The sequence below is a fragment of the Berghia stephanieae genome, chromosome 11 (assembly GCF_034508935.2).
Source record: "Berghia stephanieae isolate SIO BIC M18660-M18661 chromosome 11, UCSD_Bste_1.3, whole genome shotgun sequence".
In the NCBI taxonomy this organism is placed as follows: Eukaryota; Metazoa; Mollusca; class Gastropoda; order Nudibranchia; family Aeolidiidae; genus Berghia; species Berghia stephanieae.
The window spans coordinates 21,496,847-21,514,560 of NC_088370.1; the positions used below are offsets into that span (position 1 = coordinate 21,496,847).

General features: G+C 36.9%; 1 protein-coding gene across 1 annotated transcript; it reads left to right on the forward strand.

Annotated features, from left to right (window-relative positions):
- The first annotated feature begins 774 nt into the window (after positions 1–774).
- On the forward strand, positions 775–12,124 carry LOC144956995 (tribbles homolog 2-like). Its single transcript, XM_078887896.1, has 3 exons — positions 775–2,581; positions 9,779–10,071; positions 11,505–12,124. Exons 1-3 carry the CDS (start codon positions 2,312–2,314, stop codon positions 12,001–12,003), a joined length of 1,062 nt encoding a protein of 353 aa, XP_078744022.1. The 5' UTR covers positions 775–2,311; the 3' UTR covers positions 12,004–12,124.
- Positions 12,125–17,714: the final 5,590 nt, after the last annotated feature.

Consider the following 17,714-nt stretch of genomic DNA (forward strand, 5'->3'; position numbering starts at 1 on the left):
CTAAGTTTTTTTGTGCGTTATTACGTCATATCAGGCTAGTGGAGTAGTGAATATTTTACCTAAACGCATAGCACCAATAGGGGACATGACTGCTGATGCAATGAGTCGGTATGTGACATGTGACACGGCGCTTGGTGTTTACAATGATGATAGAGTAAACATCAACTCAACGGCCCAAGCAAACAAAACTGACGGTCACAGTTGCTTTCTATTTCATCATCTCCGTACCTGTGTTTTCGTTTTATTTACGTGCTAGAAACTTCGGTCGCCACGTGGAGATGAGTTAAATATAGCATCAAAATCACATGATATGAATAGCCAACCAGAGTGTTTTAAGTTTCCTTGCCTTTATCCCTCTGTCAAAGGTTAAATTTTGCCATTATTTTAGAAATTAATGATTATTAATATTTAAATTTCATTCAAAATAACAAAACCGAGTTGGAAATATCGGATATTAGAGAGAATTTCCCCCAAAACCCGATGTTTACGTCACAACACCGGGTGGCAACCCCGGTGCAGATGACGTCGAGAGTTATTTTTAACAATGAAAGGGGATTTCCTAAGAATCTGCTCACACTATTAGATGGAAAACATAGTTCTTTATGTTCCCTCTATAAGAGCACTCAATTTTAGGAAACAATCATTGTTACGATACAAGCGGAATTTAAAAAGGAAATTAGAGGGAAAACGTTTAATTTATTAACAATATTCTTATTTTTTGTTTTCCTCTGTCAACTTGTTCCTACACGTACTTGTGATTATCTACATCCGGTTAAGCGCATGAATTTGTTTTCGCCATTCATCATTGACATTATTACAAAAGTCAGTTAGCGATGAAACAACAGCCCGATTCTATGTTTGTGTTTTAAAGCTCGGGAGGGTTATTGAAACTCCCTTCCAAGATTTAGAACGAATCCACAGTTCTTGGATAGCAAACGGAATCAAAACCAAGGTATAAGATTCTATACAGTCTTTCTACGGAACGACAAGGGCCGATCATCTTGCGACGCAGAAGCGTCTGAATGACTCATCTGTGGTGAAATTTTGTTCTCTGGATTCTTATTTCATCACTTTGTGAAAGACTAAATTTCAATATCATTTGTAATGGCAATACAACATTAATGTGGAACTAGAACAATTGATCGAATCAAGTGAATCAAATTAATTTGATTATTTAGTATTCTGTAAAAAGTCGGGAATATAAACTGATTTTCATCTCGACTCTTTGTTTAGCATACTTTTATCTCAGTCTCAGTACTGAACTTACATTATTATATTCTTGTCATTGTCATCATGTGAAGCACACATTCTATTTATATGTAAGGAGCAGATTCAGATATGAACTAGGAGTGAATGCATTCTTGCTAGCGACCAATAATAATATGATTTAAACATCTAGGTTACATAACAGTCAAAATGTTTACTACAGCAGCATTGATGACCGATTGCTTGATGTTTTGACAGGTCAGGATCGGAGACAAAAGTTTAACTCATCATATCGCCACCACCACTTAGTCTTAGTTTAGCTATGCAATATTGATTTGGAAACATCAAAATGTATACAAGAAATGTCAATATGTTTTCTTTTACCTACATAAACTCCACATCTAAAAACAATGTGTTTTGTGCTGATTCTTTTTTAACCAAAAACAGAAAAGTATATAGAGCCAGTGATAGTCATAGTCAGGACGTCAGTCGTTTTAGTGTTTACGGTTGCATCAGCTTGTGAATTTTATTTGTTCCTTTGAATTACACCATCACTTGACACAATGGCACGCTTATCGGATCAGATTCTTGAACTTTTTGAGTTAATTTTTTTTGCTGATGGACAAAATGGTGATGATGTACCTCCTTGCCCCCAACCCGCTCGTATTAAGCCTGTTCCTAAGTCATTGCCCGAACCCCCTTTAATCTGACCAGGACTTGGACCTTATGTTTTGTTGATTTTGTTACAAGTTACAAGCAACACTGTTAAAGGCAGCAATTTTTTCTGTGATATTATTGCCATTCACTACGGAATGTGTTCAAATGCATTTTTGATTACTGGTGCCCATTTGTAAATATTTAATTCGTTAGATATAACTTTAAGCTCCAATCTGTGATAATTCTACCCACACTGCATACTTATCTCAATCATCATTTCATCGTCGTCCTTTATTGATAATCCTGTCATTTTAATAAACTGATTCCCAACTTTTGATTTTGATATCTTACCATCTCCAATTTGTGTACTGCGTTTCAGCGTAGTACTGCAATCGTCTTTGTGTTAATTTACACAAGGTAATCCACAACGTCAGTTCTCTTTTGTTCTATGAACCGACAGCGTTCACGGCCCAGACTCATAATTAGTCATGGGCCCAAGAAGAAAGAAGAATTTGACACTCCTCCTCCACCAACCTTAGGAACTTTATCCCCCGACCTACAACCGTGTTCACTCTTGTTATTTTGCCCCATTCAAGATGAGAGCGGCAACAATTATGAAGAATTCCTTAAGATTGGCCATTACGTCGTCCATCAAACAACTCAGTGTGGAACATGCACAGCTGTAGATGAGAGTACCGGTGATGAATATTTGTGCAAGGTAATTATATTTTCTTAAGCTGTTAGAAGGGGGTCCCCGATAGATCGGTTGATTGGTAAAGCACTCGCTTCACATGCAAAAGGACTGAGATCCATCCCGGATGCAGTTGAGATTTTTTCCACCCAGCAGTGATTGGGTATCTGAGTCTGTTAGATTTGGTGGAAAGTACTTTGCGATAGACTAGTGTCCTGTCCAAAGGATGGCAAGAAATTGCTATTGTCCGTTTCATGCTAAAGGGACCTGGATAAACTCACTGCTCCATGGGCCTAAGCCTAATGACTCTTGATTACTACTGCCGTCTTAAGAAATAGAAATTAATATAACAGGTTCAAACTAGAACAAAGTAGCAAACATGGAATGTTTCAGGGCCAATAGCAAAATGTAATTGCATCACTTAAAAACCAGTTGGGACATTTTTAAATGAGGTATTTTTTTGTTTGTTATTGTCTGAAGACCATTTTTGAGTCACATTTCACATGACACATTTCGTGTTTGGTATTTTATTCTTTTTAAAAATTATTTTATTTATTTATTATTTATTTTTATTAGACTCTTTTATTTGTCTGTGCTTCTTTTTAAGGTAAATTATATTTTATTTTTATATTAATTTTTGTCCTTTTATTTTAGTATTTTCGTTGTTTTTTTTATTCATTTTCATTTGTCTCCACAGATGGTGAAATACCCAGAGTAGTCATGTTTTCTAGTTTTATACTCAATCATTTTTTACATATCTAAATCAAAATCTAACCCTCTTAAGTCTTAACTCATCAACTGTTTTATCATTATGAATACAGGGAATGTGTATTGGATTCTAATCAACTTGTCAGATCTTGAAATCTTCCCACTATAATCAGGACTCTGACTTATCAGTTTTGGTCAACAATTTATCCACTAGCTGTCTTCAGTCCTATCAAAAGTAGCTATTTTAGGCTTCTACAAAAGCTTGACACTGGTTTTTTCGACTGTGACGTATTTTATGTTTTAATAAATGAAATTGTAGTAGTGCATTAAATGGATTCTGTTGATCTTATTATAGTAACTGATTACATTTGATTTGTCTTTTCGGATTCCCCACTGAAATCTCCGTTGCCTTTGAAATTTTTGTTTCCCTTAATTTTGAAATGTCAGAAGATTTGATCAATCCTTTTGCTGACCTGAAGACTTGCACATTATTATTATTGTTATTGTTGTCGTCATTACTATTTTTATTATTATCATTGTTATCATTATCATAATTGTTGATATTATTATTATTGTTGTTATTGTTTTTATTATATTTTTATATTGGTAGAGGTTGTTTTCAACCCTTCTGCTCAGATATGGAACCCCCCCCTGCCGCCCAAGGCTGGCCTATTTATGGAGTGTCATGTATAGATGCTTGTAAATCATAATTAAATCAAGTATTCCAAAATATGTTCCTTTTGAACCATCTCTCTGTTGTGTACTGTGTATGTTTTTTGTTTGTTTTTTTTTTTTTAGATTGTACTGTTTTGTAAGATTTGAGTGTGTTCCTCTCAATGGGAATCACCTGTGCTTTTGTCTGGATGGGACTTTTAGGCAGTCTAAAACTAAGCACGTTCGAGTTGTTTGATCTTGGAATCTTCTTTCCCCTTCTCGATCCAATCCTCCTTGTCTTACCCTTTTTTTTCTCATGTGTGCTTAACTTGAATTGTAAATCTAGAAGTTTTCATTGTTCTTTTTACTGGTGCTCAAATGACATAGAAGTATTTCAGGGGCTTTAAAATCGTTGAATACCAAAATAGCATTGACAGATATTATTGAAATCAGGTTACAGTTACGTTGTTGTATATTACAGATTGCTTCTACTTCCTGCATATACTTGGTATTCTGTGGCCTGATTGATAAGGAGTTATTGGGGTACGATGGGGCATGGTGTGCTTTCTTCTTCTTCTTCTTCTTCTTCTTCTTCTTCTTCTTCTTCTTCTTCTTCTTCTTCTTCTTCTTCTTCTTCTTCTTCTTCTTCTTCTTCTTCTTCTTCTTCCTTGTCTGCTACAACTACTACTACTACTACTACTACTACTACTACTACTACTACTACTACTACTACTACTACTACTACTACTTCTGTCGGTCTCAATTTGTTACTACTACTACTACTACTACTACTACTACTACTACTACCACTACTACTACTACTACTACTATTACTACTACTACTACTTCTATCAGTCTCAATTTGTTACTACTGCTACTACTACTATTACTACTACTCGTACTACTACTACTAGTACTACTACTACTACTACTACTTCTGTCAGTCTCAATTTGTTACTACTACTACTACTACTACTACTACTACTACTACTACTACTACTACTACTACTACTACTACTACTACTACTACTACTACTACTACTACTACTACTACTACTATCAATTTGTATATTTGTCTAGTATGAGTAGTAATAGCGACAGGTACTACATATTTTCATTCTCAATTAAAGAAGTAAATTGATCATTGTAGAGAGGCATTGTTATAAACAAGTATTGAGTTCGAACCAGGACATAAAAATCAATCATCATGGCGGCTCTGCCTTGCTTCCGTCACTCACGTCGTATTGGGAATTCCCGATGAATGTTTCCTTACTATAATATTCCATATTTTAATTGTTACCGAGGAGAGTCGGATCAGAGAGCGAACACTTTAATTCCTCTGGTCGGGACTTGCAACTCTCCCAACGTAATGGTTCGATCTAGTTCTAGATATCTTTCCTTTTTTCTCTTTCTTTTCTTTTCTTTGTGGGCGATACCCACTCACTGACCTTGACCCTATGATGATCTTGCATAAAAGGTCAAAGCTGAATCTATCGACCGTCGTGTGGTTACCTTTCTGTTGTAATGTCTATTTTTAGACATAGCACGTAAGCCCGTACGTCAGCGACAATGACCGGGATAAAATGTCTACATGATCAACGATACATTCCTACCGTTGTAATAATACTACAAATACAAATGGGTCTCTAGCTGTTTAGCTCTTTGATTTAGAAACTGACTGGATGCTGTTATTTCATTTGCGCCCCTATTGTTGTTGTTGTTGTTGTTATTATTATTATTATTATTATTATTATTATTATTATTATTATTATTATTATTATTATTATAATATTCTTCTTCTCTTCTTCTTCTTCTTCTTTTCTTCTTCTTCTTTTTTTCTCTTTCTTCTCTTCTCTTCTTCTTCTTCTTCTTCTGTTATTATTTTTATTATTATTATTATTATTATTATTATTATTATTGCCATTATTGCTATCATTATTATTATTGTTATTATTATATCGTCGTTATTGTTATTATCATTATAATATTATTGTCGTTATTATTATTATCATTATATCTTTATTTTTTTATATTATTATTATTATTATTATTATTTATTATTATATATTATTATTATTTATTATTATTATTATTATTATTATTATATATTATTATTATTATATATTATTATTATTGTGTAGGGTACCAATGTCAGATGCCATACACCTGTTCCCTCGCGGGTGGTTGGATGGGAGCATCACCCTTGAATCATATACCTATGATGTTCGCATGGGTGTACGATCCGATAGGATGTCGTTTCTCTTCTCTTACTAGCCATCCTCTTCTTGTTTGTGATTGTATTTGACAGGGATATTTTTTTTCTGTAAATCTTCTGCCTGTTTGTTCTTGGTTATTTGTAATTTAGCTTATGATATTTTTCGGTTATGATTTTGATTTACATTTGTACTATTTTTGTTAGATTGCTTGTTTTTTTGTTTCAGCGGTCTCTCATATAACCTCAATTGTGTTGGAAGAGACCTAAAGCAACAAACAAACAAACCTGTTCCCTCATGCTTTGAGCACATTAAGTGGATATTGCGCTGTTTGAAAGCTCAAGTTTTTTTCGTTTAATTTTTTTTTTAATGGGTTACAACCAGCGTCATCTTTTGGGTATATATGAAGTCCTAGGTTACAACGGTATACAGCCAACCCCCTTTCCCCCTCATTTGGCTTGTTATTTATTGTTATTTTTATTTTTGAATCAAACTTGTTCTTGTTAACACATACAAGAGTGTGTTTGGCGATTCATACCAGACTTGGGTTACCGGGATTTGACAATCTTGTGTTTAACTTCTTAACTGTCGTGCCTTGTAAAATCTCGGAGAGTCAAAAATTTAACCAGAAAACTCGTCCTTCAACTGTCGATATATTTAAATGACCCCCATCTTGGCGATAAAACTGTCAAACGTCGGACTTCGCCAAGTCTTCCTAAGGCCCAGGTTTGAGAGTTGTTGCCAAGATGAGGGTCATTTCGCTCAATCGATATTCGAAGGACGAGTTTTCTGGCCAAATTTTGTTTTCCCAGAGGAAGGTAGTTTACTGGTTAACACACTTCATCAGTCAGGCAGGCTGTATTTAGCACACACCCACACGACACACTGTCTCCCATTAGACTTGTGACAACACATCACAGTAAGCCCGACCGACTGGCTGGCTGTGTAATACTCCATTCCATTAATTATCCGGTTCAACCTGAACTGCGCAGTAAGAATATCTAGTTATTAATCTTTTGAATGCTGTGATATAGTAGATATCCTATAGTGTAATGTTAAGATTGCGTCGGCCCCTGGGAATCGGGCGGTGTGTTGTCTTACAAGTGAATTCATTGCATCGATTCATCAAACTCAAACGATCTGATCTCTTAACACATCACCGCCGTGGTTTGGTTTTGTTGTTGAGTTTGTCTGAGCATATTTATAAAGGATTGGTTTTACATCATTTATAATAATGATGCTAATAATAATAATAATAATTATTATTATTATTGTTATTAGGTTTTTATTCTTGAATGTTACCATGGTTCTGAGTTCTTTTTTTCTTCTTTTTTTCTTCTTTTTAACCATTTCCCTTTACAAATATATGACTGTTATTGTTGCGATCTCTCTCTCTCTCTCTCTCTCTCTCTCTCTCTCTCTCTCTCTCTCTCTCTCTCTCTCTCTCTCTCTCTCTCAATGCACATCTTGTCTGTTGTGTGTGGTTTTGTCTCAGGTTTGAATCCCTCAGTAGTCTGCACATTTGTTGAATCCTTGGAGAAGACAGTTTTCCCATGTTTAGTGACTCGATGGTTTTCCTACAGTTCTCCACACATGTCTGCTTCAAATATTTAACATTTCGTAGTTTTTAGGGAGACAGAAATTGTAGTCGCTTAAAGGATCAACAATTTACTTTCACAAAGAATAGTTGATATTGCGCTATATAAAAGCTCAATTTAGTTATTGTTATTAATAAATAACACTTCATAATCCTCAACATGATGCAGTCTGGCATCAACTTTCATTTTCAATCAGTTTTCATGACTTCGAGATGTTCATGAAGTTCTGAAATTGGAGCCAGAATTTGGTAATTCTACGGATTTCTTGTAGTTGTAGCCAAGTCTGGTTCTCTCATCGTCATCGGGTGTGAGAAGACAGCAACTACACAATGGGGTCAGCCACAGCGACTACACATTGGGGTCAGCCACAGCACACTACACATTGGGGTCAGCCACAGCACACTACACATTGGGGTCAGTCACAGCAACTACACATTGGGGTCAGTCACAGCAATAACATTGGGTCAGTCAAGCAACTACACATTTGGGTCAGTCACAGCAAACTACACATTGGGTCAGTCACAGCACATTACATATTGGGTCAGTCACAGCAACTACACATTGGGGTCAGTCACAGCACACTACACATTGGGGTCAGTCACAGCACACTACACATTGGGGTCAGTCACAGCACACTACACATTGGGGTCAGTCACAGCACACTACACATTGGGGTCAGTCACAGCACACTACACATTGGGGTCAGCCACAGCACACTACACATTGGGGTCAACCACAGACGCCAGAGGCACGTGCGCGGGTGAACTGATAATAATACATACAATATTATTATTGTTATATTTATGAATGTTGATGTCATGGCGTCACCCGGTTCTTGTCTTTTGAAGAATAGAATGCCGAGCAGGTGTTGGCGCAGGCTGGGGTTCTGACAGGACGAGACACTGAGATGTTTTGTTGCGCGTGTCTTGTTCTATTACTCAAATGTTCATTGTTGTGCTTTAAAAAAAAACAAAAAAACTTTTGATAAGAAAACTTCACGTGTGTGTGTTGGGGGGGGGGGTATTGCTGCGCAAGACAACAATAACTTTGTAAATTGTGTTCATACTTTTGGTACTCACTCCTCTGCGGCACGAGTTATATATAGTTATATACCAGCATCCGTTGTTCTTTTACCGCCAACACGCGCAGTTTATTGATCTCAAGGGGCAGCTGACGTAAGACTTCATAGAAATGATCACCGCTGGCGGGGAGTTTCATTTTCTCTACCCTCCCCTTCTCTCTCTCTCTCTCTCTCTCTCTCTCTCTCTCTCTCTCTCTCTCTCTCCTTCTCTCCTTCTCTCTGTGTGTCTTTCTCTCTCTCTCTCTCTCTCTCTCTCTCTCTCTCTCTCGGAATAGAGGAGTTAACTGGATAATTGTAGTTGATCTCTTATCTGGATAGTTGTAGTTGGCTTGGGGTTTATAAAAACCTACTCTTCCTACGCCTATAACTATAACACGTGTATATGTGCTGCCATTTAGCGGGAATCACTGACACAATGATCAGTCCAAGAATGTCCATTTCGACTTGTGGAAATTGGACCCAAGGAGATTCACTTTCCTGGGAACTGAATAGAGGACATGCCTTTGAGTAGAATCTATTGTGCCAACACATAGTCATGCAATATTTTTTTTAGCACTCTTATATTGATCTTATACTGGTAACATCCATTTGTGTCAATGCATACATGAGTCGGAAGGTGAACATTTTGGGTTTGCACTTTTTTTTTCCTTCATTTTCTGAAAGAATGTGCTCACCAGATGTTTGTTTGAAGTAAATCTGGTGATTTTTCACGAAGCTATGGTCAGATGTATGGGAAAGATATTCAGCAACTTTTCTCAAATTTCATACTTTTTCAACTTGACTATCTGTAAAAATTATTAAGAAGTGAAATTAAGCTTTGGATATTTCCCGAAGATGTACAAAGAGGATTGATTTAAATTTAATCATTTATTACAATACAAGCTCATTTTTTATAAAATTATTGAAATAATTTTCATCATTTAACGTTTCATTGTAGTGTTGTAATGTTTTATTGTATTGGCCTCCCCAGGTACTTCCTCTGTCCAAGTACAAGTCTGCCATAGCACCTTACTTGGCAACGGATGGCAACTCTCACGTTGTCAGCATCTGGGAGATCATCAAGAACGAAAGCCATGCCTACATCTTTTTCCAGCGTGGCTTTGGGGATCTCCACTCGTACGTCAGAGAAAGGAAGAAGCTGCGTCAGGAAGAGGCCAGGGAGCTTGCCCGGCAGGTTATCGAGGCTGTCCGACATTGTCACCAGAGTGGTGTGGTCCTGCGAGATTTGAAGCTCAGGAAGTTTGTCTTCAAAGATCAGGACAGGTTTGTGCTGTAGTTCACAAGTTTTTCTAAATTCTCATTTGATTTGGTTTGAACCAAATCTTGATTTTTGTTTTCAAATCTGCCTACAATGTACAGAAATAATGTAATGATTTATTTATACTTCCCGCAGAATCCACAGAGAGCTCTAAGGTGCTATCCATGCCAAGACAATAGGTCACGCAAACGCTATAACGACTCAAAATTTCTGAGCTGGCAGGGGGGGGGGGGGGGGGGGGCTGTCTTTGATTTCATTTGTCTAATCTGTCTGTCATCTGCATTTTTTGCAGCCGCAAATATCAGGGCGATCCGCAAATTTTGGCAAATTTCCCATAATTGGCAAATTTTGGGGAAAAAAAGAAGCAGAAGCAAAATAACAGAAAAAAAAAGTGGGAAACTTGAGAAATGTGGCAGCTTTGCCTGGGCCCAAACCAAGGGAAGCTACTCTTTACAGATAATGATCCTTTAAAATCTTTGTAACAACGCTATTCACAGTCATTAATAAATGTAGTCTCCTTACATGTAATAAATTGTCTTTTATATATATTTTTTCTGTACCGCATGTTAATTTTTACTGAAACGCTTAGTTCTCCTCAGCAATTTTTTTGGCAAATTTATTGGCAAATTTTGGGGGTTTTTTGGGCAAATTTTAGGTCCCAATTTGGCAAAAAAATGCAGATGACAGAGTTATATGGGAACGTTTATCAGAGGTTCTTTTTGGGATTATAGCGGTCTGGCAGATGGAGACAGTTAAAGAAACCTGCGAGATGATGAGACCACATTGAGGAATAATCACAATTTTGTTTATAGACTGTAATGTGACTAAAGGCTTTCATGAGGATTATGTCCTTGAAATGCCTTTTGACATGAAGAATACAAAGTGATTTATCAATCAGTGAATCATTTATTAAGCCAAAGAGCTTTCCTGGTCATATTGAATGAAGTCTTGGATAATACAACTCTCAGCCAACCAAAGTTTTCATACTATCTTTGTTTGGAATCTACAACAAAAAACAATACAGACATAATTACATTAGATGTTTCTACAGAGCAGAAGACCTACAAATCATCTCTGTCGTCTGTCTGGAATTTAGTAATGTATTCATGTCTTTATTGTCTTTTGTTGTTGGCTGAAGAAGGGTTTTGAGCCCGAAACATTTTGTTCTATTTTGAATCTGCTATATTCATTTTCGTTTATTACTGTTTGCTGATGTATATGTACATTTTCCATTCCAAATTATAGGGTCGATTTATTATTTTGTCAATGATAATTCTTAGATGATAAAACCCAAGTTTTATTATATATATTATATATATATATTATATATATATATATATATATTATATATATATATATATATATATATTATATATATATAAAGGTATATATATATTATATATATATATATATATTTATTTTTTTTTGTTCCCATCAGAACTCAACTGAGACTGGACGGTTTGGATGACGCCATTGTGCTTGAAGACGAAGGCGCTTCGGACACGTTGACTGACAAGCATGGATGCCCTGCCTACGTCAGCCCTGAAATTCTCTCCGCCAGGAACGGCTACTCTGGGAAATGTGCCGATCTGTGGAGTCTGGGTGTGATGGTCTTCACCATGTTAGTGGGACGCTACCCATTCCACGATCGGGAACCCCTCGCCCTCTTTGGGAAAATTAGGCGGGGAGTCTATAAAATTCCAGATTCTGTACCCGCCCGTGCCAAATGTCTGGTGAGGAATTTACTACGACAGGATCCCAGTGAACGTCTGAGTGCTGAAGAGGCTTTGGAACATCCGTGGTTTACTCGTCCTTTGATGATTGAACCGGTCCATCGGCCCATGCCTCAGCCCAAAGGCGTTGATCAGTGTGTCCCAGATTATAGTTACGATGCAGGCGAGATTGGCAACGCCTTTGATTTCCAGCTACCAAACTGACCAGTCTTCTGGTAGAGTTTTTTTCGTTTTGTGATATTCTATACAAACTTTTGTTACTTTTGGTTAATTCATTTAATTTGACAAGTGTTGATTTGAAGTGAGATATAAAAGATAAAAATAAGTTGTTTAGTGTATTTCATTGTTCTTATTTATGACAGTCGGAAATAGTAGAGAGCATGTGATGTGAAATATTGTGATGTGATCAATTGGAGGGATTTTGGCCTTGTCCAGGAATCTCACGACCTCTTTTGTGTAAGGTTTCAATTCTTGGGCTTGTGTCCTTCAACTGTTTCAATGTTCCTTCACCTTTTTTTTTTGTTTTTTTTTTTTTTTTTGTTGACAAGGATTAACAAAATATTTATAAAATGAAATAAGGCTTCAAGCAAATGTAAGTTAGTCTTTGTTTTTTGTTGTTATTTTTTTTGGGGGGTTGTTTTTCATCCCAGTGATTTTATCACATAGTGTATTGTGAGTATCGAGAAAGAAGTTTTTTTGAATACAGAAGAAGAGTTCTAGGATTAAAATGATGATATTCTCCTCTACCTTCCTTGCATTCGTATGTTGTATATAAGCCTTTCGTAGGTTTTTTAAAAATTTTCTTTTAACTAATCAAAAGTGAATTCGAAAATCGTGTCATGTTTATTTATCAAATCTATAAGAAAACATCAACACCTCCAGCAGGTTTTGGTGGTATGGCAGAAATGGGCAGTTTTCGTAAACCTTTTAGTTGGCTAGAGGTGAACATTGCACGGCCCTGGCCCTGGCCCTCATATTTCTTTCTCCCCGATGAAAGGCAAAAATCCAATTCGATTTGGTCATGGTTTGGAATTAATTTTTGAATATGAACAAATTGTTTTGTTATTGTTTTTTCTTGTTGTTCTTTTTGACATTGATCATAAGAGTCCTCTTCCATAGTGAAATGCATTTTCATCTTTATATCTACAGGGTTTGTTTTGTTTTAAATTACATCGTTATCATAGTGATCCCCTCTTTCATCTCCGTTACTCTCCAGATGTTCTGATTGGACTAAATTAGTCTGTAAAATGTCATGTACTGAAATGAATATATAGCAGTAGCCAAAAAAAACAGAACAAAATGCCAAACGCGAAACATTTTGGGCTCAAAACCCTTCTTCGGTATTAACGAAATAGTTAAACTGTTAATACATGACGTTGTCGGCAGATTGAGTCCAAAATAATCTGATTTTGGTATTTCCTGGTTCTCTTTTGAAGCTGTTGAATTCATATTTGTGGATGACTTGTTGTGGTCCTCCACAGACTTCCACCAGCTTGGTGTCAGTATTCAAGTCTGACCTGACACTGACCTCATCTTGCACTGTGATGAGCTGGACCTCTAGCGTGTGTGTGGACAGGTTGTCATGTCATCCAATGTGGTTGACCTCAGTGGAGTTGATAGTTTTAGGGAATATTTCTCTCATCCTGTCATGTCATCCAATGTGGTTGACCTCAGTGGAGTTGATAGTTTTAGGGAGTGTTTCTCTCATCCTGTCATGTCATCCAATGTGGTTGACCTCAGTGGAGTTGATAGTTTTAGGGAATATTTTTCTCATCCTGTCATGTCATCCAATGTGGTTGACCTCAGTGGAGTTGATAGTTTTAGGGAATATTTCTCTCATCCTGTCATGTCATCCAGTGTGGTTGACCTCAGTGGAGTTGATAGTTTTAGGGAATATTTCTCTCATCCTGTCATGTCATCCAATGTGGTTGACCTCAGTGGAGTTGATAGTTTTAGGAAATATTTCTCATCCTGTCATGTCATCCAATGTGGTTGACCTCAGTGGAGTTGATAGTTTTAGGAAATATTTCTCTCATCCTGTCATGTCATCCAATGTGGTTGACCTCAGTGGAGTTGATAGTTTTAGGGAATATTTCTCTCATCCTGTCATGTCATCCAATGTGGTTGACCTCAGTGGAGTTGATAGTTTTAGGGAATATTTCTCTCATCCTGTCATGTCATCCAATGTGGTTGACCTCAGTGGAGTTGATAGTTTTAGGAAATATTTCTCTAATCCTGTCATGTCATCCAATGTGGTTGACCTCAGTGGAGTTGATAGTTTTAGGGAATATTTCTCTCATCCTGTCATGTCATCCAATGTGGTTGACCTCAGTGGAGTTGATAGTTTTAGGAAATATTTCTCTCATCCTGTCATGTCATCCAATGTGGTTGACCTCAGTGGAGTTGATAGTTTTAGGAAATATTTCTCTCATCCTGTCATGTCATCCAGTGTGGTTGACCTCAGTGGAGTTGATAGTTTTAGGAAATATTTCTCTCATCCTGTCATGTCATCCAGTGTGGTTGACCTCAGTGGAGTTGATAGTTTTAGGAAATATTTCTCTCATCCTGTCATGTCATCCAGTGTGGTTGACCTCAGTGGAGTTGATAGTTTTAGGAAATATTTCTCTCATCCTGTCATGTCATCCAGTGTGGTTGACCTCAGTGGAGTTGATAGTTTTAGGAAATATTTTTCTCATCCTGTCATGTCATCCAGTGTGGTTGACCTCAGTGGAGTTGATAGTTTTAGGAAATATTTCTCTCATCCTGTCATGTCATCCAATGTGGTTGACCTCAGTGGAGTTGATAGTTTTAGGGAATATTTCTCTCATCCTGTCATGTCATCCAATGTGGTTGACCTCAGTGGAGTTGATAGTTTTAGGGAGTGTTTCTCTCATCCTGTCATGTCATCCAATGTGGTTGACCTCAGTGGAGTTGATAGTTTTAGGGAATATTTCTCTCATCCTGTCATGTCATCCCATCCAATGTGGTTGACCTCAGTGGAGTTGATAGTTTTAGGAAATATTTCTCTCATCCTGTCATGTCATCCAGTGTGGTTGACCTCAGTGGAGTTGATAGTTTTAGGAAATATTTCTCTCATCCTGTCATGTCATCCAATGTGGTTGACCTCAGTGGAGTTGATAGTTTTAGGAAATATTTCTCTCATCCTGTCATGTCATCCAATGTGGTTGACCTCAGTGGAGTTGATAGTTTTAGGAAATATTTCTCTCATCCTGTCATGTCATCCAATGTGGTTGACCTCAGTGGAGTTGATAGTTTTAGGAAATATTTCTCTCATCCTGTCATGTCATCCAATGTGGTTGACCTCAGTGGAGTCGATAGTTTTAGGGAATCTTTCTCTCATCCTGGTTTCTGTAAAGTGCATTTTCCTGTGGCGTGTGAGGAGGACATACTTGTAACTTGCATCATCACCACTACTCAATTCATCCTTATTTATTCCATTGTCATTTTGTTACCTTTGCCACCTGGGCCTGTTCTTTCCCATTTTCCATCATTTTGTTTTGATGACATTTTGTATTTGGTCAACCCTACTCTGAAGAAGACGAAAGTGTCAATTTTAGCCAGAAAACTCGTCCTTCAAATATATATTATTATTTTTTTTTAACCACCTCATTTTGGAAAAATCCCCAAAAAACTCTACCTTGAAATCCCAGGTTTGAGAGTTTTTTTTGCCAAGATGAGGATCATTTTTATTAAATCGATCGATATTTGAAGGACGAGTTTTCTGGCTAAAATTTTTAAAACTTTTTTTCTTTTAGAGTAAGGTTACCTTTTGTATTAGTTTTGTCTTTGTGTTTCCCTCCACTAAATGTTTTGTGTTAGTGTTAGACGTGGACGGTGGCAAAGTATAAGATAAAGATTTGAACACGTGTGTATGAAAGGTGCCAGACAAAGCAAGAAAGAAAAATAGAAGAAAAAAAAACCACCCCAAAAAATCAGTCGACCTCGACTGGGGATTGAACCAGAAGGTCTGAGGTTTGATCCTTAATCGAGGTAGACTGATTTTTTGGGATGTTTTTTTTTCTTCTATTTTTCTTTCTTGCTCTGTGTGGACCCTTTCATACATACGTGTTCAGATCTTTATCCTATACAGGTGCCTGCTCCTTAATTTCTTTAATTTGATATTGGCCAAGTATTGTGTGCTGCTTACCACTAAGGCCATGGAAAGATTGGATATCATGTACATGGGTGATATTCATCCAAGATGCAGACTGGTTTGGTTGGTAGTCGTAGATATCCTGGTTGAAATAAAAAGTCATACAGTGCATTGGATGTCCTTCAACGACTGGACAATGGATTCGATTGGTGGAACAAATCTTTTTCGAAGATAAAATTGAGCGGGATGGCATGGGTGTAAAACAGAAATGTTACAGTGTCGGAAATGGTATGTTGTATGTGGACTTGGGATTGTTGGAATCATAACATAATTCTTGTGAGGAGGAATTACCTACCGTGTAGAAACCAATGCAATACGTAAAGAATTGTTGCTCTCTATTGGTTTCAATTCACACATCTATTTGGATTGAAGCCTCAAGTACGATGAAAAATGTCAGATGTTCCTATAAGGATAAAAATGGAACAGAAATCTGCAATTTATTAAAAACAAATGGATGGTGTTTAAAAATGTGCATTTTCTTGTACAGTACAAAGTACGTCTGTGGAGTTTGAAGTAAGGAGTTGTAATGATAAGTTGTAGCAATTGGAACTATCAATCAATTATTGACACACGTGGTGTGTTATTCAAGGATGATTTGTATCCATAGTCATCTGGTGTCAACTTACTTGACCTGCCATTCTCACCATGATCTAATCTGATCACTCTCACCAGGTTGCTGATGGTGACCATTGTAAACTGTATACAAGGCTAATTCATTCAATGCCATTGGCACACTGATACTAAGACTCATGACATGTTTATTGTGTGTGTTGAATACCTTACTTATACTACATTGTGTGTGTTGAATACCTTACTTACACTACATTGTGTGTTTTCAATAGGTACCTTACTTACACTACATTGTGTGTGTTCAATAGGTACCTTACTTATACTATATTGTGCCGTGTGGCATCATGGTGTGCAATTGTAGCTGGTGACGGTGACGGTAACAGCCAAAGACTTTGACTCTATAGACAGTTTCTTCCTTTGGTGTTGAATTACAATGACACTACTTTGGTAAAAGCCCACAACATCAGGATTATCTGTATATATATATATCTTAAACCTTCACTATCAGTTGGACAAGTTAATTAATTTAACAGTGATCTGTTATCTCTTTCAAACCTCGATGATGAGAGTCACAGAGATGAAAGAAAGTGATTTTAATAATGAATATAATGATACACGTGTTTGTTATCAGATGGATTGTCAATGGTGTTGGTGGGAAACTTACCAGTCATAGTAGATACAATTATAGCCTTTGAATTGGCTCCAGCCGTATGGGTGGAAAACTTACCAGTCATAGTAGATACAATTATAGCCTTTGAATTGGCTCCAGCCGTACGGAATTATTCAATTTCATCCCATTGTAAAATTCAACGTTGGGTGGACTTTGGCCAGTATGGAGAGAGAAGCATTCCTTGGATGCGATGTTTGGAGCTTGAATTCTATGGGAATGACAGTCGGGATGGAGAATGGCAAAGGGCGGACGGTCCCTTTCATATTTATAATGTGGTGTCTGCAGATTCCAGGGGACAGAATGATAAGCTTTGCAAGTCATACGAGTAACACAGAAAAAACAGAAGCTCGTGATGACACATGGCTGTACATTGTTGATTGTTTTGGTTTCTCTTTTTCTTTTTTATTTGTTATATTATTATTGTGATGTATTTGAAATGTAGCGGCAGACATTATAAATTTTTAACAGTGATGATAATAACTAGATCTCATGTGATTTGCT

What these genes read in the sequence shown, in the direction of transcription:
- LOC144956995 (XM_078887896.1), top strand. Translation starts at nt 2,312, where the DNA reads ATGAACCGACAGCGTTCACGGCCCAGACTCATAATTAGTCATGGGCCC. An exon ending in GTGATGAATATTTGTGCAAG is followed by an intron (nt 2,582 to 9,778) that starts GTAATTATATTT and finishes TGGCCTCCCCAG; the next exon opens with GTACTTCCTCTGTCCAAGTA. An exon ending in GTCTTCAAAGATCAGGACAG is followed by an intron (nt 10,072 to 11,504) that starts GTTTGTGCTGTA and finishes TGTTCCCATCAG; the next exon opens with AACTCAACTGAGACTGGACG.